Here is a 27,915-nt window from a genome sequence, read left to right on the forward strand (position 1 = left end):
AAAAGTGACACAAGTATATATATCTATAAGTTTGAAAAGTACTTACAAGGAAAACAAGCAAACAAACAAAGCAAGCCCACCATCAAAACAAATGACATAGGGTTAAAAAGGAAAAAAAACAACAACATTAACACCATCTGGGCAGAAAAACTAAACCTCTCCAGGGCAGCTGGGTTCTGTCATTTAAAATGTCACTTAATGGCCCTAAGAATTGTCCATACCATCCACAATGACCGCAGCATTTACCCTGAACATTAGGAGAACCTCAGCCATAGCAGCGAATCAAATCACAGCGCAATGGATAGGAGGAGAGAGCAGAGGAAAGACAGACAGGCTTATTGTGCTGTCTCAGTGGCCTGAAATGTCCCAGCTCAAGTAGGCCAAATCTCTCCTGGCTGTTCCTGGGTACATAGCCATTTCTACGGGAAGAAGATTATCTTAACTGTGAAAGAACCAGGACAAGGAGAAGGGTCGCAAGTTTGGGTTCTGCAGGTTGCACAATGTGCTGCTGGGGGACCTAGATTTCAGGCAAACCTTGGCAAGTCATACAAATGAAGACCCTGGGACCATTGTAAATCAGGCATTGTGCTGCAATGTGTTTGATACACAGTGAGGCTTGAATCCCCATTTAACGTGGCAAATGTTGGCCCAGACTTAAGAAAAGAGAGAAAACTCCCAATCCCTCACAAATTCCAAAGTCACCAAATCATGCAGTAGTGACTGGCCTGGGTCCCAGAGAGAGTTGGCCATGGGTGAGGGGAAACTCACCCTCTGGTGTTTGCAGCCTTTACCATAAAACACAGAAAACACAATTTAAAAAAAAAGAGGTGGTAAAAGGCCTTGCATGGAGAGCTGGAGAGATTAGCCCCCTCTGTGAATGAACCTGATTCTTCATTCCACAGTATCCCTTGCAGGAAAACACCCTCCATTCTTAAGGGCAGGACAGCTGGTTTTTCAAGCCTTTCCTTCACTCTGTGGTGCCAGATGGTTGAAAGGTACCACTGTAGCGCTACTGGGCAAAGTCAAAACTCCTGGCTTTAAAGGGTTAATGGGAATGCTTTACAGCAAGGAATTTCCAGATTCACTTGATACAATCCATCAAGGTTCCACTAGTAGCACCCCTGTACAAAAACTGACTGAAATGGCTTGAAAGCTCTTTCTCCCCTTACTATTCTACTGACAAATATTCGGATTCCTTTGGTCTCAATCTCTTAGCATTATTTTTCCCCCTCGAGGCAAATAGATCATTGATCAGTGCCTACAACCCCACTGTAGAGATGTGGCCATGATGCTGGACTAGCTGTTCTTGTGGACATGACAGGACCTCATGCAATATAGTGAAGGGGAATTGTCTAAAGGTGTGAAATAAAAAAAGGTCACAATATCAATCACACAGCTAGATCGTCAAGCTCACATTCATTTGAGGCTTCTCATGTGGTCTAAAAAAGGTCAAAAGATACATTTTTTTTGTTTTTTATACAGAAATCATATACACAAAACGTCAATCCATACTTCATAACGAAAAACCTACTAATTTAAAGAAAGCATTTGTTGTGCAAAAGGTCCCCCCACCCCACCCCTGTGCACCTTCATCTACTGAGGGTCTCTCTCTCTCTCACACACACACACCCATACACATACACACACACACACACACACACAGGTTCCTTCCAACTGCCAAGTTGGTGGGAAAGAGTCCTCTCTATATACAGTGAATTAGAGAGAAGCTGGATACAGTGCTGGCAAGAGGCGTTGTTAGATCATTGCCTCTATCTGGAAGTGTCCATGTTCTCCTCTTTAAAGTTACTGCAGTGCTCTATAACTTTCCTATGGACAAAATAAGGACAAGGAGAAAAGGTTTAGTTCAAAGACTAGGAAAATAATGAAGTGGGCCATAAGCATAAGGCACTGTCACCTACATTTAAATGTAGTGTATGTATCGGGGAGCCTATCCTGAGACATGCATCAACCCAGTACCTGTGTTACAAGTATATCTCAACAAAAACAGCTCTAGTTACACACTTACAACCAATCCCTTCCAACATTAGTATACATCAGTGGTTCCCAAACTTTAACAGCCCGTGAACCCCTTTCATTAAATTGTGAAATCTCGGAAACCCCCTTCTAAAAATGAACATTTCCAGGGAGTTAAGTTTAAATTTCCTCCACACTCTGCGAGCTCCTGCTGCTGGACCCCGTTGACCGCCCTGGTCAACTGAGCTTGGGCTGCAGGACCTGCTGACTGCCGGGACTTGGGCTGCCAGACTCAACTGCCTGTCCCCAGTTTCCCTGGGGCTCAGGCTGCCAGCCCCGTGTGGAGTGCTGGGGTTCAGGCGGCCGGCTCCCCCGCTCACAGGGGCAGGGCTCGGGCCACCGGCCCCAACTGCCCGGCCCCACACGCCTTGGGCTGCCAGCCCTGCAACTGGGTCCCACCTGCTGCCTCCAATGCCCGGGGTCCTCTGGCCACCATTAGTGAAATTTTTCTGGCGAACCCCCTGTAACATTCTGCAAACCCAGGGGTTCGTGAACCCCAGGTATACATCCAGATCCACACCTGTCCATTTATCAACCTACCCATTATTCACTGGCCATCACACCCTCATCTCCCATCCAAACACTTTTCTGTCATCAACACATCTAATAATCTGCTCATCCAAACATCCATCATTCACCTACTTTTCTGTCATCTATCCTTGTACCCATATGTCTGCAATTTAGCTATTCCTTGCCATCTACTTACCATGTTATTCATACACTTTCCATTCACCATTCTTCTATTGTCCCTATCATTCATGCATCTAACCCATACACAATTCATCTACCCTATTATTCAATCTCTTACTCTATCTTCCATAAACTTCATTAATCTCCTCCACCATTTATCATTCTTTCAGCTACTGGAAGTGTCTGTCACACATACACAATACACATATTCCCAGAAAATATCCACCTATCTTTTCCATTTTCCCTATATCTATCAAGTCATAGCTCTCAACTTGCCATGGATTAGATGTATACAACTGGCTTTTAAAATCTGAAAGAATGACCTAAAAGGAAGGTTCTGATATCAAACGTCAGAGGAAGAAGCTTGGGAAAATGGTAGATTCATTTTACTATGTAAGACATTCTCCATCAATTTTGTCACGTGACTCAGCTCTTCTAGTGTAAATGATGTACAAACAGTATGTAAAAATGTATAAACAGTAAGGTAACACCAAGTTTGAGGGACGGAAATAAACGGGACGCTATCCTCATAATCAGATCTAGTTAAGAGGTATGGCTCTACTATTCATCTAGATACCTTCTAGGAGTCCATTGATACCTTACTGTCCTATCCACCGAACTCATCCACCCATTCATTCTTGTCTATTCCCCATCTATGAACAACTCTCAATTCACCTATATCCTTCCCATCTTTTCTATCTACTTATACACACTACTACTATGTTCTCTCCATCCCTAATCACATACTCATTGGCCTATATTTGATAGCTTTACTCTCATACTTATATATAAAAAATCCTAAACCAAGACTGCATGTTTAATAACGTATTGGTTTCCTACCGGGCCATTTCCTTGGTCTCCTGCCGTGCTGAAGCCATCTTAATCACCTCCTTCAGAAGGGGCATTCCACCTTCTTTGATCAGCAGGGGGCAGTACTTGTCAGCTGTAAAGAAGGGGGAAATAGAACCCTGGGAATCTTCACTCCTACTGGGTCAAATCTCTACATTCTGCAGCCTGACTCTTCTCCCAAGGCAATGAGCTCAAATCAAGAGGAGATAGAGAAGCAGTGAGAAGGTTGCTGGCTGGTAAGCCATAGGGTACAAGTTTCTCTTTCTAGTGGCTCTTAGGTGCATCCAATCTGGTTTCTATCGGAGATAGAAACCAATTCAGCACTCAAGCTTGCTAGAGTGATGGAAGCTCCAGAAGGCTGTTCTCATGCACTAAGTCTATGTTGTCTTCTTAGTTCTGGCTTAGAACATTCTTGGTAACTTCAAGGATCTGCCTTGGAGTTAGCCACGTACTCTGCATTAACCTACAGGTCTCTGAAAATAGTTTCCCTTGACTTTTCGCCACCCCTGCCGTCTAACAGGCACAGTGTATGACAATTCATAGCCCCAACCTTTTCACTGCATTTATAATGTTCTCTATGGAGGGACTTACGGTAAACAGAGACAAGGTTATAGAGAGCCCAAGTAGCCCAATGCTGGCTGACAGGAGAGATCCCTTGCGGAAGGAGTCGAAGGATCGGTTCAAATGACCTGCAACGAATATTAAAGAAAAAAATGAGAAACCCAAAAGCTGCTGTTTCAGCATCTTTTCCTGCTTTGGTACTGGAAGCTTCGCAGTCAGAGCTAATACTTTACCCAGCAGTAAAGCTCATTGGCATATCAGCTTCCAGTATCAAAGAGTCAGTCATAGTTTGTGGTACTGACAGGCTCAATCCCTGCTGTTTAATACTACCATGCAGCACTGAGAACCAGCTCTGAAGGATTAAACGGGGAATTAATTTATATCCTGTTCCAGTCACATTTCCTTAAGAAAGCTGAAATTCAGCAGTGCTGATCACTCTGTAGATGGGCTACACTTAAAGGGCCTCTATCTACCCTAGGCCAAGGTACAGCTGAGGGGACACTAATCATTGATAAACAGTGGCTGCGCCATTTGTTCTTGCAAAAGTGAAGTGTATCTACACTGCAAATCAGGTGTTGAAATCACACTTGTACAGCATCCTCACCAGCAATTCATTCCATCTGTTGTTGTACTAGTGCATTGTGGCATTCCAGAGTTCCTGACGAAGCTCTCACAGCAGGAGCCTTAGGGTTATTCCACAAATCACTGTAACATCTGAAGGGAATTTGGGGAGGCTTGTCTAAACATCCCCAAAGGCAGACTGAAGGCTGCAGCGAACCGTTTCGTGGAGACAGGGACATTCACCATAGCTGTACCTTTCATTAGGAATCGGAATTTAACCAACAGCAAGAGAGGGGTTCCTTAGAGAAATGTTTTTGAGCAGACTAAAACAGTAGGATTCCATGTTTCCTGCACAATCCAATTCCACCAGAAACATGCAAGACAAGTTCTAGTCCTACTGTGTTCCCTCAAGAGAAACTAGATATCCAGACTATTTTAATTTTCTCCATATTCTGCTTAGAAGTGTAGCAACTGCCTGTCCAGATTAGACCAATGGTTCCTCTAATCTCCAGTGGTGGCCAGTACCACATGCTTCAAAGGAAGTTGAAAAACCCCAACTAAAATAGTATGTCCACGTGGGAAATTTCTTCCTCACTCCAGGGAGAAATACTACACTTGATTAAATCTCCACCTTTCTTGCAGACTTCAGCATGCTTGAGGTTACTTCTTGGGACAATCCCCACTCATGGAATAAATGGGCCAAGATCCAACATCCCTCACCTGTAATTGATATTTCTTCTGGAGTTAATGTCCCAGCTCTGGATGGCTGCCCACATCCTGTCTACTACTTCCTCTCGGCGTGGCTCACAGATACCCCAAGCCTCTGGACCATCAAACATGATGTGGGAGAGAACCCCACATGCGTTGTAAGATACCTCAATCCCATCTGCTTTGCTCTCCAACAGGTTACTGCCAAGATAGAAGATAAGATAGCCTTATGCAGCACATCAGGGACAAAAAAAACTTAAAAAGAAAAGGAGTACTTGTGGCACCTTAGAGACTAACAAATTTATTAGAGCATAAGCTTTCGTGAGCTACAGCTCACTTCATTGGATGCATTCACGAAAGCTTATGCTCTAATAAATTTGTTAGTCTCTAAGGTGCCACAAGTACTCCTTTTCTTTTTGCGAATACAGACTAACACGGCTACTACTCTGAAACCTGTCATTATGCAAGGCAAAAAAAAACTTAGTATGCAAAGAGTGCAGCCCCTGTGAACTTTAACCAGAGCTCATCAGATCAGTCCAGTTAGGAGATTATGACTTGACACAGCAACCTATGCAAAACAGCTTGACAAACACCAGCTTCCCAAACTGGTTTTATAGATCATACTTTGTATTTAGATTGCAGCCATCCTCTGAAGATTCCAAAGCACTTTACAAACTGGGCGAGTTCCACTATGCTTTTTTCGTTTTGTTTAACAAGGGGGAAAACTGATGCACAAATGGTAAGTGACTGCCCTATGTCACACAGTGACTCAGTGGCAGTCTGGAAGAGCAGCCAGGTCTCCTGGCTCACAGTCCATGGCTCTAACCATTAGACCATACTGCTTCTTGATCAGTGATGCACCAACCTGAACACACTGATGAACTGGGAGGTCATGAGCTGTGGACGGAGCTCTTTCACCTCCGCCACATTTCCCAGAAGTCCCAACATGTTACGGTGCAGCTCCTGCTTCTCTGGGAACTCCTGAGGAAACAAAGAACATGTGTAAAACAAAAGTATGACCATTGTGACTGATGATGCAGCAAATCCAGGAAAGCAGACTATTTCCCAGCAATCAGGAATGGAGCTCTCCTCTTGGTGTGGTGAGGTTTCTAGCATTTAAAACACATGACAGGTGGGAGAGAACCAAACCACTGCAAAGCAAGCGACAGTTCTCCACTGCTTGACATGGCCACTAGAGGGAAATGCATCTCCAGGGACAGGACAGGGAGTGGGAGAGAGAGTAAATGAGGTAGAAGTGTGCTGTTTCCTTGTGCTCATAGGATGTATGTATGTGGAGGGGGAATGGGCAGAATGTGTATAAGTCTTTTCTTCTTTCTATTTGTGCAACAGATGAAGCTTTCAGCAGGGATCAGATGAGCCAGAACTCAGTCCCAAATGTGACAGTGGAGAGCATTCCTAAACAGTGGTATGCATACCATATTTCTGGGGGCTACTCATGAGAAATTGTGTAATGGTGGATTTTATTTATTAAATTATTTTATTCATTGCATTTTCATAATAGGCTACTCAGTCGAAGCTTTAAAACTCTGTGGGAATTTGTTAAATAAAATAGGATAGTTAATTTACTTCAAGATGTACCAATGAGAATACAGAAACAGAGATGTTGATTTACAGAACCCTCCACTCCAATCACCATATAGCGTGGGCTGAGTTCCCAGCAACTCAGAACTTAGTCAGGGTTTTTTTCAGTTGTACTTGTCACACTATATCTATATGTAATAGTGAAATATGGACAGATGGCTAAAGACAGGTAGTGTTAAAAAGAGCACACAAAAAATATCAGCAATGAGAAGGGTAGGGGTCCACAGGTAGCTGGTAGATCTGGAAGGGGGTACACAATAAGAAGAGTTTGGTAACCTCTGGTGTAGAGGATACTGGGCAGCACTTACTTTCAGGCACTCCAGGAAGAGCTTCATGCCACTGTAGTTGAGAAACATCTCACAGTTATCGGGGGTTTCGTCTGTGATATTCCACAGGGCGCTCCAGGAGAACTCCATTACCTGATCACACTGTCGAGCCAGAGGGAAGGAGACAGTAAAACAGTGGAATGGAGTATGTGACACAGGCAACTGAAGACAGAGTGCCTGTAATACAGGAGCCCAGTGCAAACTAATCAGAAGGATGGGGAACTGCTGTCACCTTGGAAGAGACCAGTTTTTATTGAGTTCAGACCCACCAGCACAAACATTACCATTATCCAGTTTGTTCAGAGGAGCCAAGTCCCCACAAGCCTCTGGGGACACCTGGAAAATTGCTGGTGCAATGTGACTGGATTCCTAGCACCCTTGGGCTGACCTCTCCACCTCAGGATCAGACTGAATATAACTGGAGTATATTTTGCTTACAGATTTTAAGAAGAAACACTTACTGTTTTATCTACCAGCTTCTTCTGAATCAACTTTAGCATGGTCTGTGGGCAGAGAGAAGAGGGCATGAGAAGTGTAAGAGCATGTCTGGGAACAGGCCAGGAATCACAGAGATTAAAATAACATCAAACTCAACCCTTGCATAGTCTGGCACAGCTCTCACCGAAGTCAACGGCAGTTATGCTTACTCATGGATTGGATTTGGCTCTATGCATCTGGAATCTGATTCACAAGGTGTAAACACCCCTCCCATCCCTTCCGAGATTAGTGTTATTTTCTCTGGTTCAATGGCACTGTATAAACAACGATTCCACTGGTTCACACAGCACAGTATGACGGATGACCTGTACCATCCAGATAACAAAGTCCCTGGCCTAAACAGCTAAATGCACAAAAATGCAGAATTCGGTACAGAACAGCCCAATGAGAAATAAATAGTCTGGTGTGTGCTCTTTATAGCTTCATGAAAAAGATGGGTCCTTAGAAGTTGGTGGACTTTAACTGGGATGCTGTTGCAAACTCAAGGGGGAGCATGGAAGGAGCCATGAAGTCAAGAGTGGGTGAAGGAGACCAAAGGAAAGACAGGGAAGAGCTTGGGGTATAGGAAATTTTGTTGGAGGAGATGAGGTCGGAGGTATGGGAGAGGACCCGAGCAGAGTCTTGAAGAGGAGGATAAGGAACTGGAATGAGGCAGGAGAGTTAAAGCCAGGAAGAGATTATGGTTATGTCAAAAAATGAGCAGAGTGACTACCTGTAGGGACTTCGGGGGACTTGGAAACCACCCAAAACTGTGTACATACACCTATATGCACAATTTCTGGTCCATTACTTGGACAGTGTTGTCTATCAAGTGAGACAAAGAAACATGTCCACCCAATCTATGTAACTGAAGGTGTGAAGGGAGGTCTGACTCTTGGCACACTGGAAGTGCTGTCCATGCAGTAACCACAATGGAAAGGTTCTGCATATTTTATTATCTCCAAATGGGCAGCAGCTTTTCCTATCTCTGGGGAGGCAGGAGAGCCTTCCTGACCTGCTGGGCCATTTTGTATTGAAAAGCAGGGGCAAGGTTGTTACTCAGACATGTCCAAATGAAAACCCTTACATTGTTCACAAGAGGATTGTGCTAGTTGCAGAAACAACTTTTTTTTATGAGGAGGAAAACAATACTGCCCAGTGTGAAGCCTACCCCATCCAACATTACTTTTCTTTGGGATGGTCTACCTTTTACTGATGGAGAGACTGGCACAGAGAGGTTACAGGGCTTACCCAAGGCCACATGATAAATTTGTAGCAGAGCCAAGATTAGAACTCAGGAGTCGTGACTCCTGGCTTTGTGTTGAGATCATGCCTCCTCCCCTGCCCTCAAACAAACACTAACTCTAATAGCACATCAAGGAAGCAATAACTTCTCCTGCTGGCACGTTTTCAAGGGGCTCAGCTTAAGGATGGTGAATTCCATGATAGGACAGCACTGCTAGGACTCTAGCTTTCCTTGACTGCAATACTTTTCTATGACCCTCGGGGGCTGGATTAGTTACTGGACCTACTCCACTGACACGTCCAGTGGAAGTCTCAGAAAGTATGTTCACACAGGACTCTAGCCCAGTCTGGGGTAGGAATTAGCAGCCATCCTGGGACCATACCAACCATGACAAACCCCATCTTGCCCACAGCCTCCTTATGGTCATTGTCCACTTGGCAGACCAAGGCATTGCAGAGGTGTACAGCGATGCGCTGGATGGACTCATCCTGCCGAGTAGGGTTCAGGATGTTCAGCAGCAGCTCGTTGACACGATGGTACTGGAATTCCAGCTCCTCTGGGATGCTGAAGTTACACAGCGTCAGGCAGCAGTTCCGCTGCACCTACCGGGGGGAAGCAGAGCAAGCTGTGGGTGGGCTGAAAAGACGGATCATCCTACAAGTATGTGCAAAACCCCATAAGCACATGTACAGATGCCACACAGCGTTGTCACTGTCTTCCATCTCAACACAAACACCACACACACATGCATCACTCTCCAACCCAACACCACACTGCATATGCACTCCCCACACCATAGCTTCACCAGCCTACAGCTCAACCCTCTCACCGCATGCACACTGTCCATCTGCTACCCAACCCCACCACCATCTGCACAGTCCACATGCAATCCTAAGCCAGTCACCTTTGCCACAAATACACATGCACCATTATCACCTCTTTCTTCCCCCGTATTACTACAGAACAACGTCGCCATAACATGTACAATGTAGGTCCCACATAAAATTGCACCCACCCACCCATAAAATGAATTCATGACCAGATATAGGCAACGGCTTCTCTAGCGCATGCCGTGGTACACATTCAATAGGGTCAAAGCGCCCAGAAGGTACAAAGTACTGGAAATGGCCTATTACTGGGAGAAAGGGAAGAGGGAGAACAGTGAGAGCATGGTGAAGTTGACTGAGCTCTTACTGTCACTTCCTGGTAAGACTCCATGCCATTCAGCACCACCTGGATCACCTGACGCCGCAGCTTCACGCTCTGCTCCATCCGATACTCTGAATTTGTTAGGTAGAAAAGGGCTGCGCTCCCAGTCACCTGGATGTTCTTATCGTACTTGTGACACTTGAGAGCTGTGATCACTAGCTACAAAGAAACAACGGGAGCTTTTAGTGCCATTTAGTCCCAGCTGGGCCCTCATGTAACCGTTACCATTACGCAGGAAAAGACCAATACAAGCATTCAAGGGACGAAGAGCACACAGGCACAGCTGGAACAGTCGTTCAATGAGATCATAAGACACCTCCTAAAATCAAGGACCCTATTTCCATCATGCTACTGGAAGTTCCTCTTTAGGACCCTGATCCAAAACCCACTGAAGCCAAAGGAAATGGGAATCTTTCCTTTGACTTTAATAGGCTTTGGATCAAGCCCTAAGTCCTGGGGAAAGGTTTGATTTTTGTGCTGTAAAATCCCCCTCCCCCTAAATCTGACTGTGCTCAAGGGAGCTGAGCACTGCCTGTGGGTAAGTGCCTGTGTGCTCACCTGCAGTGCTCTCAGCAGCTGGTTGCAGCGCTCAATGCGGGCGATATCAAAAAGGAGATTGATGGCCCGGGATGTGATTTCGGGCCGGTGTTCAGTGTATGCCTCGATAGCATTCAGCACCTGCTCTTCATTCTTGTCCCCACTCACCTGGCAGCAAGGAAAGAAAAAAATCATGTCCAGAGAGGAAGAGACCAGCAAGGGAGGGGGTCGTTCAAGAGAGAGGCCAGCAAGAGAATGGGGGATCCGCAGGGAGAGGAGTCTGTACGTGGCAGCTCAAATGGTGCATGCACTCTCTCAGCCCTTTTCTATACAGCTAGCAGGATTCATTCTGATGAGGCCCAAGATATCAGCACACAGGCTGAGTTACCTCTCAGCCCAACCTTGCAGGAAGTGGTTCCTGCAGGGCAGGGTGGTATCTCTTTGCAGAGTTATATATGGCTACTTCTTCTTAAGCCTCAGACACCTGTTGTCGAGTGCCCTTTGTGCTACAAGCAGGGTGGGGAATGGACAGGGTGCATGTGTGTCTTTACCAGGATCCTAGGATCCTTTCTAAACGGCTGTTTTTAGCCCTCACATACATTGCATGGGGCACGGACCTTGCACCACTGCAGCATTCTTCCAACAGGGGGACCCAAAGTTCAAAAGGCACATGGATCACTTCCACAGAGCCTGAGAGCTCTGATATGCTGGCAGACTCTCTAACTTCAGACCCTTTTTGAGAATTTTCCCATTGGCCCTTTACCTTGTAGGCTGGAATATGCGTCAGACGGCAAAGAGAGGTCTCAAAGAGGCCCAGGAACTGAAGCGGTCGTTTCAGATCTCTGAAGGGGGCAATACTGCTCTTTGATGGCTCAATGCTGGGAAAAGAAGAGATTGTCCATGTCTGAGCTCTGCTTATTCAGCTGCCTCCAGCACAGAGATAGTTACAGAGCTTCCTGCCTGCTTTGATTACGCTTCACAACAAACCAGAGTAACTGGGTCTAAATTCAGTCATATCCCATCAAAATCCTATTTAGGGTTTCTTAAAGACAATCGCATCTTTAAAGGCAGTCACATCATACTCCTCGATAGGACCTTTCATCACAGATGATCCCTACTGGTCTGCACAAGAAGTGAATGTGTCCAACAGAAACGACGGTAGGAATTCAGGCAGGGAGACTATAGTTACCCAAGTTTGGCTAGGGATACAACTGATTGTTACAAAAAGGGCGATGGGATTTCTAATGATCATAAATAGTCAGGAACCTGATTTTATGTCTCCTCTGAAGGATCGCCATCAGCTCAACATCCCTCTCATTACAATGAAGCATTGGGTCGGAATTGACTCAGAACACTATCAGCAGTGATTGCTGCATCACCGCCGGTATTCCTTGAAGATCTACAGCCAACGTTCTCCACGAATTCTGTAAAGAAGCCAGTGCTACGCACAGCAGTTTTGCTTTCACACTGTAACAGCTCAGAATATGGGAGGGCAAAATTCCTGGCTGATTTGGAGCGAGAGATAAGAGTGCTCCCTGTAGATGGTGGTTGGGATTTTCAAAGGGGCATAAGGAAGTTAGGCTCTCATTGGGGATGGTATTGACAAATCTCAATATTAGCATTGTAAATTTGAGCTCCTTAAAATACTTGCAGTTATTTCAACTGCAGAAATAATTCTTTGCTAACACTTCTAAAAACTGTTGTGTAGTGAAGCTGATGTAGGAAGCTGTGCTCCTCCCCTGAACTCACTGCATTTCAGTGGTGGACAAGAGTTATTTGAGTACAGTTTGTGGTCTTTTTGGAGGGAAGTGGATGATATATAAACTATTTTTACAGCTGTCAGTATGTGGCTAATGTATAAGGAAAAGGACAGCTGCAAAATCTATGTGGATGTGAATGAAAGCCAGGTAGGATTAATTAACGACTGTTCTGAAGCTCTCATCCATGGTGATCAATCCCACTTGGAGAGAGGTTTTAGAGTCACTAGAAATTGGTGACAAATCTCTTTTTCTTGTTGTTATTATTAATAATTCTAAAGAATTCTAAAGCCCAAGAGAGAGATTTGTCTTTGCTGCAGCTTTCAATGAAATTTCCCCTCCCACAGATCCACAGTGACCTCCATCCCTGCCTGGCCTTCTAGCCTTACCTTGTCTGACCCACTTTCTCCTCAATGCTTGAGATGGTGCAGTTCTCCAGCATGGTGTGCCCTGAGATATCTAGTGAGGAGAGGTTTACCAGGTTATCCACAAACAGGCTCAGCACCCGCCGGGTCAGCTTGAATTTGTAATAACTGGACAGGCGGTCTCGGGAAATATCCAAGTGCCTGAAAAATGAGAGCAAGCATCTAAGAGTCTGGAGAGCATCACGTGGGGCTTCCCCCATCCTTCCAGGTCAAACCCAGCCCTGCAGAGACCATTCACAAGCACAAATGCTGGTTTTCCAAGATACAGGGATGTGACTCTGTGGAACTAGCAGCAGGATGGAGTCCTGTGTATAACCTAAGTGCACGCAGTACCCTTGGATTATACACCAACAAATCCCTGGTGGGGCCTGTCCAAAATGGAGTATAAAGAATTACTCAGCTAAATAACCAGAATGGCAACTACTGTAGGCTGAGCAACCTACCTTCCCAGTCTTCATCTTAAACAGGCATCTGATCATTTCTCTAACCATGGAACTGGCTACATATCTTCTACCTGGGGCTCAAATTGCACCAGATCTTCTCATCCCCAGAAAGGTGTGTTACCTCATCTTCCAAAATGAATGACAAAAGCTCTCTGATTCCTCCCTTTGTCTCTTTCTTTTCCAGCCTGGATATTGTTGTATCCATGACACTGTACAGAGATCTTAATAATCTCTATTACACCAGCACCATTGCCCTACACTTTTAAATGTTTGATGTTATATGAAAAACACAACATAAAATTAAGTTAATAAACCATGTAATAATAGTAATACACTTCATCAGTACAACTGCCTACCCACAGGGGGCATGTGGTGGCTCCAGTACCCCCTACTGGACAGATGGTCAGGTACGTCCTTACCAGAATGTGTGAGAGATAGAGAGAGGGACTGGGTTGCACATTAGTGATTAAAGATTTAATAGGTTGGAATTTTCTAAAGGGTGTATGTGACTTAGGAGCCTAAGTCCCATTTTTAAAGTGACTTGGGCACTTAAGAGTTGAAGTTAACAAAAATCAGCAGGACTTAGGAGCTTACATCACTTTAAAAATGGGACTTAGCTCCTAAGTCACTTGGATGCTTTTGAAAATTTTACCTCTGGTGCTTCTCTGACACGTCTAATGTGTATGAACATGGTGCCCCCTAGTAACCACAGCCTACAGAGACTATAAGTGATAAGACTGTGGAGAGGCTCCTTTAATTTGAATGGTGAAGCCCTGTGGTTTTGGACCAGAAAGTCCTGCATTCTATTCCTAGTATCAAATGTGCAGTTTCGCTGGTGATTGTGGTGCTCGATGTTTGCAGCTATGGAGTCATGTGACAGCACTAATTCTCACTGGTAGGCCAGGGGTGCCTACTTTGGATGACATTGTTTCCTGGATCATCCTCTTTCTCTAACTCTGCGCTCAGAGCAGTAAGATCTGCTGCTTATTTCACATTCAATGGACTTTGGTGGTGCTCAGTGACCAGATGATTCAAGCCAACCACTGATTGCTAAATTTTTCTCTTATCTGTGAGTCAGGCTTAAACATTGGACTTCCTCATTCGATAAGCAACTTATGGGAGTCAGTTTTGGTTTCACACTGCAATTATTGCTGTGATACCAACATCCAAGTGTGCCCACAGACCAGGAGTAATTTTGACTGAGGATCAGGTATAAACATAGGGAGCCCCCTCTGAGTGCTTGATCTTGCTGTCCTTATGCAGGAAAAACCTCTACGGGCTTCAGCAAGGGCTTTGAGATGCAAAGGAAGTGAATGATCAAGTGCCTTTGAGGGAAAGTTCAGTTCTTCCACCACCACAAACCTAAGATCTGGGATGGGGAAAATGCTCTCAGAAAATCACCATAGGGGCTCACTCCTGAGCAGCTCTGAGCACCTGCAACTCCCAGTGGAGAAAGAACAAGTGAGGAGGGAGGCATCTGCTGACCTGAGCTTGCGGAGCTGTGAGATCACTTGGATGTGCTCCTCTGAAAGGTCCATGTTGTAAAGCACTAAGGAAACCAGACTGTCCTTCCACTGGGTCAGAAATGCCACATCATTGAGCTGGATCCCAGAGAGATCCAGGGCAGTGAGGGAGGCCAAAGGCCGAAGCAATGTCTCCACGTTCACCCCCTCAGTCATACGGCCCAGGTTCAGGAAGCGCAGGCGGCTGAAGCCCTCGAAGGTAAAGTCCTTGACCAAGACTTGGCGAGTAGGGTTCACCAGGCAGTCGTCTTCACAGCCTCCTGGGTTCTCTTCCTCGTAGAAGAGATTACTGCAGCCAAAGAGGCTAAGAGAAACTAGAGTGTGGCTGAAGCTCAGTAGGGTCTGCAGGCTCTTGGCTGTCAGCTTCTCACAGTTAATCAGGGACAGCTCAACAAGGTCCTGGAAGCAAGAAGCCAAAATGTTAGAATTACTTCATTGTCAGTGTTCCTACACCAGTCCCTACAGCAACTCTTGCTGGGAAAGGCTGGGTCTGGAGTGCTCAGCTCTCACACAGCCAGTGTTTCCACACTGTTCCCTACAGTGGCTCCTTCTGGGAGCAATTAGGATTAGGACTAGAGTCCTCTGAGCTCCCACAGAGCCAGTGCTCCCACTCCATTCCCTATAGCAACTCCTGCTGTGAAAGGCTGGGGATGGAGAAGCCTCAAGTTCTCCCACAGCTAGGATTCTGATAAAGCAGGTAGTAAGAAATCTATGGTTCTCCCTGAGCATTGTGAGTGGTCCCTGCTGTGGGTTGCTGTAGAGTGACAGCCAGGAAGACATAAATGCAATACCACCTGCTTTCTGATGGCTTCCAGGTCCTGGTCCTGCACTACATCCTCCCGCAAATGGATTCGGGCTAGCCTGGTGCTCCGAGGATCTGAGAACAGGGTGAAGAAGCTCTCATGGGGTTCAAAGATGCTGTCTGCATTCACCAGCTCCACATACCTATGTGAGAGGTAACAGGGTTAGCTCATCAGTGGGGTTGATATAGGCACACCTGGGAGGATTTTCATCACAGCTATAGCCACAAGAAAGCGTGCGTGTGTGAAAGACTCTCCCTCTGATCTCCTGGGATAGCCCATGGGTGGCCTGTCCAGGGAATGCCCACTGACACCACGGGCATTCCCTGGACAAGGCTGGGATGGTGGTGGAATCTGCTGACTTTAAAGGCCCTCTATACTGTAATGCAGCATAGTGGTGCCTAAAGCCAATGGAGAATCAAGCCCCAGGTCTAATACCTCACTAATATAACAATCACACTTGCATCTCAACATTTTCTTTCCTACTGTTGTTACAAGTAACACCCAAGATTCTTGGAACTGAAAGAGATCCAAGAAAATAAGTATTTTTCTTTATTTTCCACCCTGGGGTTTGAATTTTTCAATTTAAAAAACAATGTTTCCCCTTTTTTCCCCCACTACTTTTTCTAAGCTACTAAATCTTTCTGAGTTTGTTGGAGCTCTCCCTGAAGGACCAGAAAATGAGATAGACCAGGACCCCATTGTGGTGGGTGCTGTATAAACATAGATCTCTTTCCAACTATCAGTTTTCCCTGCCATGCTGCCTGTAAGGGCACATCCCTATTTGTTCTCCAGTCAATCATAAAGCTTTCCAGGAAAAACAAGCTAGACAAAAGCTACATTTCTAATGTAAGAATCAAGCAGAAATAAGTGTAAAGTGTATGCATCTCTCCCCTCGAGTCCTGACTTCTTCCCCAGCTTCCATCCCCGATGGACAGCAGCACCTACACAAGCCAATCACGTACTCATTGACGAGCTTGTCACAGATCTCACTCGGCAGGAAGACATCGGGGTGAAGCCGGAGAGTCTCGTTGTCCAATAGGTAGCAGAGGGTTCCCTCCAGGTTGCGGAGGCAGTAGTCTGTGCATAATGTCATCAGCGACTCTGGGCTGTCAGATGCCATCTTCAGGGAATAGCGGTGGTGGGCAGGGGGAGCAGGGAACTCTGGCAGAAGGAAGCTTTTCAATTCAAGGGATCCCTGCCCCCCAACCTCAGAAGATTCCCAGCTGGATTTACAGTGACATTAGGACATCTGCAGGCAGACGAAAGACAATCAGATAAAAGAAAAGTACTTTGGAAAGTACCCTGAAAATCTGCCAGTACTTAGGGGGACACTGATGGCTAGGTTCATGGACCAGTCTCCTGTTGATGGCAAAGAGAATTGCAGATGTCTGGCCATTTGCAAATAATGCCCTTAACCTCTCTATGCCTCAGTTTCTCCACCAGTAAAATGGGAATAATAATCCCCAAGCTTCCCTGATACTATAAAGGTTAGTTAGTTAATGGGACCCATGTTCATTAATTAGGTTAAACATTATAAAAAAGCTTCCAAATAGTGAGCTGCATCTGTCTGAAGATGAGCCTCTTAGAGGGAAGTGGGGGAAGCCACATTGATTGAGTCACATAAAACTAGACTGAGCAGATCACTAGAAAATATACTCTAGGGCACAATCCAGCACGCAGACTTGATGGGACCTAGCAGCTTGCCCCATCTCTAACATCTAGGATTCTATTATTTTCATTTCAGTTAAACTACTTTGCTTTGTACTTAATTTGAACCTTCCCCTGCAGTGCTGAAAGCTCCAAACCCACAGCATTATACCAGCACCCCAGAAGCAGGATATGAAACTGAGTAGAGACCAAACTGATTGGTCTACTTTTATTTTCCAAGCTGAGTGAAATGCAAAGTGTACATAGGAGAGAAAGATCAATCTTTATAACTTCCCTCCATTTTATTTCTCTGAGGTCTTGTCAGTAACAAAAGCCACATTCCTGCAATTGTTCCCTTATGGGCAGACTCCTACCTCTGCATAAAGCCCTAATGAAGCCAACTGGACTCTATGTGAGTGAACCCCTGCAAAGTCAATGGGGCTCCATGTAGGCACAGAGATACAGTTACAAGAACAGGGCAGTGACATTATTTTTAATACAATGAAGGGTCTGATCCTGTAGTCACATATACGCATGAATAATATTACTTGTGAGCAGTCCCATGTGTAAGCATTTGCAGGATCAGGTTCTCAGAGGAGCTGGGGCTTTAAAGCTGACCTGTAAAAAGAATTGGGCTGTGGGCTTTGTTTTACTTTACAATGGATAAAGACAGTCAGAAATGTTTGAGGGTTTTTCCTGTTTGTTTTTCACCTAAGAAATATCAGAAATGCAAAGTCTGGTCTTCCCTGCTGTTGCAGGAGAACTTCTTGGGAGTCTCAGAAATGTTTATCACATATTATTTGAAGGAGGATGTGAGAGAGAGCACGAATGAGGGCAAATCTTTAACATAAAACATATTTTTGCTGAAATTTTCATTAGCTATTGGAGTTAAGTGTTTTAAGCAGCTGTACTAAAAATCCCTTCCCTTCTCCACTGCTCAGCTTTCACTCTCTTGACTCTTGGGATGGCCATGACAGACATCTGAATTTCTAGTGTAAAATCAGAGGCACACACAAAACCAAAACTTTTTTTTAAATAAACACTTTCAGGCCTTCTTTATACATTGTATAGAAGCAAAAAACAGGCACTAGAAACCTTGTGGATACTTTCAGCCAGAAAGTGCATGAGATGGGTGGTTATTAGATAAGGTTGTACCATACAGAAGTTTTGTTAGCTGTTGCCATCTAAACATCAGAAAGAAGTTTCTTGACAAGTGTTGAAACTAAGGGCAACAGCTAAAAAGGCATTTGTGGCATCTTCCCCTTCAGGGGCAGACATTTAATCTGCACCCTGTCTTAACAGTTTCAGATTGCCTATGTTGCTCCAGGCCCATCTGTACACCCCTGAGGATTGTGTCCCAAGCCACCCTCTCCAACTACCTGGCTAGTTGCTTCCTAATAAGGCACAACTCCAGACCACACTCTTGATCCACAGCTGCACTCTACATCTGGGAGGAAAGGAGAAGGCTCCTCTGTGGTACCCTGTTAATGGTGCCTCATGGACCAGCCAGCAGGGGGTCACCGAGCAGCAGTTAAAACATCTTTCTCTCCCTGCTTCTGCTTCCAGCTTGAGCCAGACCAGGATATCACCCACAAAGCGATAGAAATCTGCTCTCTCTTGAATCCTCTGCTGTCTTCGTTTCCATACAGCACAGCATTTGCATCATGTTTAGTGTCTCATTTGGGTTTTTATAGAGGGCCTTGCACTGCTTTCTTGTGTGTGCACAATAAACACTGAGGTTACATGCTGCATACCATCACTGATGTGGGATCTTGTACCCCCATCTTCCTTTAGCTATAACTTTTCCCACATGGGAAAAGCAAAGCGATGAAAACCCGAGATGACCACGAGCACCAATAACTTACCTGGGTTGTGCCAGAGACAGAGTTAGGTGCCTGAGACCGTTCTTCTATAGCAGCTTTCATCAAAGGTTCTCAAAGCACTTTATAACCATGAATTAACCACCAGCACCCTGGGAAATAGAACTATTCTCTCATTTCTATAGATAGATGGGAAAACCAAGTCACAGAGAGTTGAAGCAAATTCGTCTGAAGTTATGCATGGAATCTATGGCACAGCTGGGAATAGAACTCGTATCTCCTGACTCCCAGGCCTATGCTTCAAACCCAGGGCTATCACCTAGAGCCCCCCAAATAATTACTGACAGCTGAGGTGCAGAGTTAGCTGATTCCACCCCCAAAGTACTGTGCAAGTAGTGATCATAGCCACTGAGGAGTCTGATGGCCATGCTCCTTCTCTCCAGTCCCACCTCTGCTGAGCAGCTGTTGCTCTGGAAGGTGTTGCAAAATGTCTTTAACATCCAGTCTTTGCTTTTCCTCATGGGATTCCAGAGAGCAGCATACTCAGTGCAGAAGGACAAAACAGCAAACATATTGACTCAGTCTCTCTCCCTGTCCCTCCTCTCATGAGGATTCATTCCTTAAAGGATTCCCAGGCTATTTTCTTCACCATCACCATGTTATAACTAACTCCAACTGCATTTTGACAGGTTTCAAAAGAGTAGCCATGTTAGACTGTATTAGTAAAAACAACCAGGAGTCCTTGTAGCACCTTAGAGACTAAGAAATTTATTTGGCATAAGCTTTTGTGGGATATAACCCACTTTGTTATATCGCACGAAAGCTTATGTCCAAATAAATTTGTTAGTCTCTAAGGTGCCACAAGGACTCCTCGTTGTTTTAACTCCAGTTGGATTCTCCACTGTAGCCACTGCCCCACAGGAAGGCACCAGTCAGATGGATCAGGCAGGTAGATCAATCAGGAACCAGCCCCATCCCCTCAAAAGCTCCAGTCAATTAGTCTGCTGCTTTGACCATGACTTCAGGGATGAGGTAACCACTCAGATTCAGGAACTGAATGGTCCCCATGGGAGACAGGAGCACAGCTGTGGCTTAGCTTTCCTATCAGCCCAGGCTCCAGCCTTCTGATCCCTCCCTTTGCTTCAGGACAGATTTCTGTGCAACCTAGGTGGCAGCAGGAGTTGCAAATCAAAACTCCGTTCTTCTTTCTGTGTCTCATTAATTCTCCTTTAGAGAATGCACTTCAGTGCCAGGAACAAGAGCCAAACAAGTAATTAACCCTACATGGAAAACGACTCAAGAAAAAAGGCAGAGATCAGCAGAACTGCTCTTTGTTTCGGAACAGCCGTCCACCTAGTCTAGCCCTAGTTTCCACAGTAGCCTCTTTGAATCAAATCTGGGCCTGGTGTAAGTGGGTGCAACTCCACTGACTTCAGCAAGAGCAGAAACTATGGCTGAATTTGGCTCCTGTATTGTGGATCTGCTTGTACCTGATTCTCAGCATCAGATGATATGAAGTGGTTTGTGTCTTCTCCTTTCCATGAACATCCCTGGAAATAAAATATCCAGGCAACGGGCAGAATCCCCTCCCAAAATTTCAAATGCAAAACTCTCATCTTAACCTACTGCATTCTGACATAAAACCCATTTAATAAACTATCCGGTGGAGAAGCAGGTTGGGGTCTATCTTCTACCCAGAAGCTACCTTGTGCCCAAGGTACAGAAATGTTTCAGAATGAGAACAGTTAGAAATGGGCTTTACAGAAAGAAAATTAAACCCAGCAATCAACAAAAATCTTTTATAGGATCTGGTTAATTCAGACGATGGTAATGGGAGATGCAGCCTTTCACTTCTAGTGATGGTCTTGCAGGTCACACAATTCTATTCCGGGCCATGTTGGTAGCAACTGAATGTCATTACCTCCCAATGGCGGCTTGATGGCTCCAATACCCCGGTGATGGGTGCAGTATAAGGAGCTAAAGGGATGTGAAATGAGTTGGTGGGTCTCAGTCCAGTTCGCAGAGGACACAGACTGTGTCTTTCTATATGTTTGTATATCGTCTAGTGCAATAGGGTCCCAATCCTGATTAGCACCGTTGAATGCTACTGCAATGTAATCAGATGACTCTGATATTTCATAGAACTGGGGCGCAGAAACGATCTGTGCTTTAAGCCCTTAGCTTCCAAGAACCACCACTATTACCATATGCAAAAGGCACCGCACTCTAATCTAGGGGATAGAGATTAAACTGTCACAGTAAAGCATCACTACAGAAGAGCACTCACCATTATGTGTATTAGAGTAGTGCCCAGAAGCTTCAGCTGAGATTTGGGCCCCATTGTGTAGGACACTGTACAAACACAAAAATAGAAGATCCTGCCCTGAAGTTCCTAACTAGGAGCACAAGGGGACAGGGAGTGGGGAAATAAGGGGATCTCTGATGGGAACACAATGTTGCATGCTTTTACTAAGAATAGGCGCCATATTTGTAAGCAAACTAGAGATACTGCCTAGCCATAATCATAAGGTGTGGGCTCTTCTAGACCACTCAGCTGGCTGGCTGGTTGTCTACCTGGCTACCAGATTGTCACCCATGGTTTCCAAGGTGGGCAATTAACTGCCTGGTATGTGTGAAAGGTCAGGGATGTGTGTGAGGAAGATGTGCAGAGGATCCAAACAGTGACGCACTCAGTGACCAAGAGACCACTATAACCCAGCTGCACAAGTCGAGTACTGATTTCCCACCCTGGCAGATCCCCTTCCATCTTGGAAGAGGGTAGATCCAAAGGGACAGAGTTATTTAAAACAGGCTTGTTAACCAATGTGCCCCATGCTGGCTAGAGCCATCAGCCAAGACACCACCCTCTTAGCAGGTTTCAGAGTAGCAGCCGTGTTAGTCTATATTCACAAAAAGAAAAGGAGTACTTGTGGCACCTTAGAGACTAACAAATTTATTAGAGCATAAGCTTTCGTGAGCTACAGCTCAGCATCCGATGAAGTGAGCCGTAGCTCACGAAAGCTTATGCTCTAATAAATTTGTTAGTCTCTAAGGTGCCACAAGTACCCTTTTAGCATTCATCAAAATGAAGAAAACTGAGACACAGCATTCCTCCACCTCCAGTCTCCCAGATCCAAACAGCCGCTTCTGTGGGTGCTGCTCCTCTATGAGATACATCTGCATTTTTAAGACATTCCCAGCTTCACCCATATGTGAGACCTAGTGCTGCTGTTTTCACACTTAGGAATGCCTGTGTTAGAATTTGTATCTTGGACTTCAGATCAATCCCTTCTTCTATTACAGGCTCTCTTCAGCCTGGTACTCGAGGCTAGGCCAGATTCATTGTGGCTCAGTGCCAAGATGCATAACCTTCATATTTGCTACTACAAAGATGACTGGCAAGGCTTTCAGCATCATGAGTTTGCCGACAAAGAGGGCATAACAAATATTAGCATGAACAGATCACAAGGGATTATTTAAAATAACGATTGAATGTAAATCCAGAGCTCAGCATAGGTTACATTATGAAGGAAAACTGCATGGCTCATTTAAATTGCATTTACACAGCACTTCACAGTTCCAGAGCACTTACCAAGTACTAACTGATCATCCCAACTGATGCAGGAGATATCATCCCTATTTTACAGATAGGGGAAATGAGGCACAGAACAGTTAAAATATTCATAGTGTGCTGAGAATTTAGGAATTCTTTGGTGCTCATCCTTTGCTCAGACCACACCAAACATAATAAATCAGATAGATTATAAACAGGGAACAGGTTGCCATTTGTATATGACTATGGCGCAGATACTCCTTTTAAAGTTAAAATACAGTACAAGATTGTTGCTGCTGTTTGCAAAGGTCACCCACCCAGTAAAACATCTCCAGAAAAGCCTGTTATGATTCGCATTAACACTGTGCATCACCAGATCACAATGGCCTCCAAAGGTATTTTGAGCTGTTTCACCAGCCTGCAGAATGGTTCCTGTCAAAATCAGGTCTTTCTGTCCCTTGAAACTCCCTTCTGCGATACTACCTACATCTGCCTCTCCGGAAGAGCTGCTGTGCCTCTTCCCAATCTGTTTCAAAGGTCACCCCATAAAACAGCTTCATGAGAGCTGCCACCCTTTTACAGGTTTCAGAGTAGCAGCCGTGTTAGTCTGTATTCGCAAAAAGAAAAGGAGTACTTGTGGCACCTTAGAAACTAACAAATTTATTAGAGCATAAGCTTTCGTGATGAAGTGAGCTGTAGCTCACGAAAGCTTATGCTCTAATAAATTTGTTAGTCTCTAAGGTGCCACAAGTACACCCTTTTACAGGATCTCTCCTGCAGGACATTGTATTCCAACATTGTCATGAATGAGTCATTTACACAAGTGCCCAAAGTCATTTTGGGGCTGCTTTAATGCCATTCAAGACGTGCAGAGGTGCCACGGAAATCGGCTCTATAGCTTAGGTGCAGATCATGGATCCTCCTCTGTCATGTGTCAACCCCAGGAAAGGAGGAGGGTCTTTGCTTGCTCCTTTCCAGTGGGCACGGGTCTGGCTGGGTATCCCTGGTAATGGGGGGACGGTTACCCCTCTCTTAGGGGGTCACCCAGAATGGGGAATCACGTCTCCCGAGGATCCAGAGGATACAATGCTCCCTCCCATGCCGCCCATCCCCGGTGGGTGGATGGTCAAGAATCCTCCCCGGGGCAGTGGTGGCTGTGACAGGTCCCGTCCCTCACCCCGCGCAGTGGGGTGGATCCTAGGTCTCTGACCCGCGGCAGCTTGGGGATTGGGGCCCCGCAGTGGGTGGATCCGGGATCGGGTCCCCCCCCCCCCCGGGCGCCGGTACCACTAGCCAGCCCCGCATGCTCTTATCTCCGATCTCCCCGGCACGCACCTGGCCCGAGGCCCCTGCCCGGCTCCCTGGGTAGAGGGGATCCAGGTTCGTTCCGGTTCCGGTCCCCGGGGGCGGGGGTCTGTGAGTCCTCCTCAGGGTCCGCTCCCGCCCCCCTCCTCCCCAACAGCCTCCGCTGTCAACAAATCCACCCGTCACTTCCGCCAGCCGGAGCCCGGAGCCCTAGACTGCCTTTCCCGGGAAACAGAATCCCCAAGCAGAACGTTCCGCTGCCTGGGCAGAGGCCAGAATTCCCCCATCCCACCCCACCTCGGCGGCCCCTTTCGCCCTAACCCCGGGGAGCTGAAGGGTTCCAGACGGACCGGAAGGGTGACACCTCCCTCTGTGCCTTATCCCCTGGGCACCTGGGAAATCCTATCGCATTGCAGCCTTCCCTAACGCCACAAGATGACATCACATCATGAGAGTTTCCTTGTGCAGCACGGTGACATCATGGCACAGTGAGATGACATCACAGCCTGATGGTGTCCCGGCGTGGTGAGAGGACATCACGCTGAGATGGTGGCCTGGCGTGGAGACATACTAGTACCTAGCTCTTACTTACATCCAGTTTTTTATCAGGAGATCTCAAAATGCATTATAAAGGAGGATAATATTATTGCCATTTTACAGATGGGAAAACTGAGACACAGATGGGGGAGCGATTGTCCAATGTCATCCAGCAGGTCAGTGGCAGAGCAAGAAATAGAACCCATAGCTCCTGAAACTCAGTCCATTGTCTTGCCAACTAGGCCACATTGCATTTTAGCAGGATGGGTGGGAGGAATAGCTCAGTGGTTGGAGCATTAGCCTGCTAAACCCAGGGTCGTGAGTTCAATCCCTGAGAGAGTGATTTAGGGATCTGGGGCAAAAATTGGAGATTGGCCCTGTTTGAAGGTCCTTTCCAATGCTGATATTCTATGATAATATGATTGCAGTGTGGAAGTATGAAATTGTTTCAGTGTTGTGTCAGAAATACAGGATGTTGGGATGATGTTGCATTACATTGTATCTTACCACAATGCTGTAGCATTGTGCCACATTGATTTTTATTGCAGTGTGATGACATTCTATAGCATGTTAACTCGGGCTGTCAAGCAATTAAAACAATTGCCCAATTAAAAAAATTAATTGCAATTAATCTCACTGTTAAACACCCAATAGAATACCATTTATTTTAAATACTTTTGGATGTTTACTACATTTTCAAATATATTAATTTCAATTACAACAGAGAATACAAAGTGTACGGTGCTCACTTGATATTTATTTTTGATTACAAATATTTGCACTGTAAAAAAATATATTTTTCAATTCACCTCATACAAGTACGGTAGTGCAATCTCTTTATCATGAAAGTCGAACTTACAAAAGTAGAATTATGTAAAAAAAACTGCATTCAAAAATAAAACAATGTAAAACTTTAGAGCCTACAAGTCCACCCAGTCCTACTTCTTGGTCAGCCAATCACTCAGAAAAACAAAGTTGGTTACAATTTGCAGGAGATAATGCCGCCTGCTTCTTATCTACAATATCACCTGAAAGTGAGAATGGGCATTTGCATGGCACTGTTGTAGCTGGCATTGCAAGATATTTACGTGCCAGATGCGCTAAAGATTTGTATGTCCCTTCATGCTTCAACCACCATTCCAGAGGACATGCTTCCTTGCTGAGGGGTTCTGCTTGATAACGATCCAAAGCAGTATGGACTGACGCATGTTCATTTTCATCATCTGAGTCAGATACCACCAGCAGAAGGATGATTTTCTTTTTTGGTGGTTCGGGTTCTGTAGTTTCCCCTTCGGAGTGTTGCTCTTTTAAGACTTTTAAAAGCATGGTCTACACCTTGTCCCTCTCAGCTTTTGGACAGCACTTCAGATTCTTAAATCTTGGGTCGAATGCTGTAGCTATTTTTAGAAATCTCACATTGGTACCTTCTTTGCATTTTGTCAAATCTGCTGTGAAAGTGTTCTTAAAATTAACATGTGCTGGGTCATCATCCGAGACTTCTATAACATGAAATATATGCAGAATGCGGGTGAAACAGAGCAGGAGACATACAATTCTCCCCCACCTAAGGAGTACAGTTAAAAAAATAATGTGTCAGTTAAATTTGTAATGAGCATTATCAGCATGGAAGCATATCCTCTGGAATGGTGGCCGAAGCATGAAGGGGCATAAAAATGTTTAGCATATCTGGCATGTAAATACCTTGCAACAACAGCTACAAAAGTGCTATGTGAACGCCTGTTCTCACTTTCAGGTGACCTTGTAAATAAGAAGCAGGCAGCAGTATCTCCCATCAATGTAAACAAACTTGTTTGTCTTAGCGATTGGCAGAATAAGAAGTAGGACTCAGTGGACTTGTTTTACACTGTTTTGTTTTTGAGTGCAGTTATATAACCCCCGCAAAAAATCTGCATTTGTAAGTTACACTTTCACAATAAAGAGATTGCACTTCAGTACTTGTATGAGGTGAATTGAAAAATACTGTTTCTTTTGTTTATCATTTTTGTAATAAAAAAATATAAAGTGAGCACTGTGCACTTCGTATTCTATGTTGTAATTGAAATCAATATTGAAAATTTAGAAAAACACCCAAAAATATTTAATAAATTTAAATTGGTATTCTATTCTTATAAGTGTGGTTAATCGTGATTAATTTTTAATCACAATTAATTTTTTTGAGTTAATCACGTGAATTAACTGCGATTAATTGACAACCCTAATGTTAACATTGCATTTTACCATATGATGATGTTGCATTTCACCACAGTGACTTGTGTTGCGGTATGATGACATGCTGTGACCTGATGTTATCACATTTCTATATCATGATATTGAGTTGCATCATGATTATGATGGTTTACTTTGCACCATAATGAGGTGGTGTGATGTGAAGAGATTGCATTGGAGCATGATGTTGTTGTAGCTGAGGCCTGGCCTGACATGAGTAATTACCACATGGATGTTGTGATGCAGCATAATAAACCTTAAGATACACGTTACTTCCAGCTGTGATGACACTTTGGTGCACATTGCTGCATGACACAGTTACATTTTGACATGTTTGCTTCCGAGTGAGGGATAATGTTTCTGCCAAGCATGACAATACCGAGTCATAATATCATCCTGTAGCACTGTGTCTTGTTGACTGACTGTCTCAATATGCCAAATTGATTCACCCTTAGCACAACAATGCAGGGGATGGAATGAGAAATATTGGCCAAGGATATAAAATCTAACACCCCAGCTTTTGAGTAGTGCCTCAGGATCTTCAACATGCACAGCAAGCAAGATCTTAGCTTTTAAATTCATGGTCAAAAGACTTCCACAGAATAAACTGCCTGGAATGCATTTTCAGATACTTCCAGTTTAATTATATTTTGTTCACGAAGAGCAATGGATTTCTCATCATCATCTTCATTGTGTTCCTTCAGTGAATGTGACCATGAGTTCATGCTGCCACAGCAATACTTTGCCATCAACTTCAGCTGCTATATGGCTTGAGCGCAAAATAGGAAATGATCCTTTCCTTAGGAATCTTTCTGGATGAAAAGTGCCATGTGTGTAGTGAAATCCTCCACTATTGAAAAATAAATATATATTTATATGTTAAATGTGATATATACCCACAGATGATGTCAGAGGATTCTTTGAGCCAAGAAATGAGTGAATTCTGGCTGCGCAGACCAGAGTTGACAGCTGAATTTAAGAAAGGAACCAAAAAGCTCCTGAATTATTAAAGGAGGAAAAATCTGGGAGAATTCAGTGAAAAAAATGACCTTACAGAATGCAGACTGCCATGCAGT

At 44.8% G+C, this 27,915-nt stretch overlaps 2 protein-coding genes across 13 annotated transcripts in view; one reads left to right on the plus strand and one right to left on the minus strand.

The window, feature by feature from the left end:
- On the minus strand, positions 1-24,356 carry ZER1 (zyg-11 related cell cycle regulator). Of its 7 annotated transcripts, XM_043498852.1 has the most exons (19): positions 24,107-24,248; positions 21,506-21,570; positions 20,709-20,768; positions 19,264-19,397; positions 16,714-17,000; positions 15,743-15,893; positions 14,911-15,347; positions 12,947-13,123; positions 11,564-11,678; positions 10,822-10,968; positions 10,249-10,422; positions 9,441-9,656; positions 7,793-7,834; positions 7,314-7,433; positions 6,269-6,384; positions 5,416-5,604; positions 4,165-4,262; positions 3,565-3,667; positions 1-1,827 (listed from the first exon to the last, which is right to left on the minus strand). In XM_043498852.1, exons 5-19 carry the CDS (start codon positions 16,869-16,871, stop codon positions 1,770-1,772), a joined length of 2,301 nt encoding a protein of 766 aa, XP_043354787.1. In that variant the 5' UTR covers positions 16,872-17,000; positions 19,264-19,397; positions 20,709-20,768; positions 21,506-21,570; positions 24,107-24,248; the 3' UTR covers positions 1-1,769. The 7 variants fall into 7 exon arrangements, with proteins under 7 accessions (XP_043354787.1, XP_043354785.1, XP_043354789.1 ...); XM_043498850.1 differs by lacking the exon at positions 20,709-20,768 and having other exon boundaries at positions 24,107-24,275; XM_043498854.1 differs by lacking the exons at positions 19,264-19,397; positions 20,709-20,768 and adding an exon at positions 22,811-22,854.
- The window catches only part of TBC1D13 (TBC1 domain family member 13), a 24,685-nt gene continuing 21,048 nt past the window's right edge, over positions 24,279-27,915 (plus strand). The window contains exons 1-2 of one of the 6 annotated variants that reach the window (XM_043498872.1): positions 24,482-24,601; positions 24,737-24,789. In XM_043498872.1, the coding sequence (XP_043354807.1) occupies positions 24,737-24,789 (53 nt within the window). In that variant the 5' untranslated portion in view covers positions 24,482-24,601. Of the gene's footprint in view, positions 24,790-27,915 lie in introns of all 6 variants that reach the window. The other 5 variants (XM_038375214.2, XM_043498871.1, XM_043498873.1 and 2 more) reach the window with 5 other exon arrangements.

This window comes from Dermochelys coriacea, chromosome 16 (assembly GCF_009764565.3).
Source record: "Dermochelys coriacea isolate rDerCor1 chromosome 16, rDerCor1.pri.v4, whole genome shotgun sequence".
Classification (NCBI taxonomy): Eukaryota; Metazoa; Chordata; order Testudines; family Dermochelyidae; genus Dermochelys; species Dermochelys coriacea.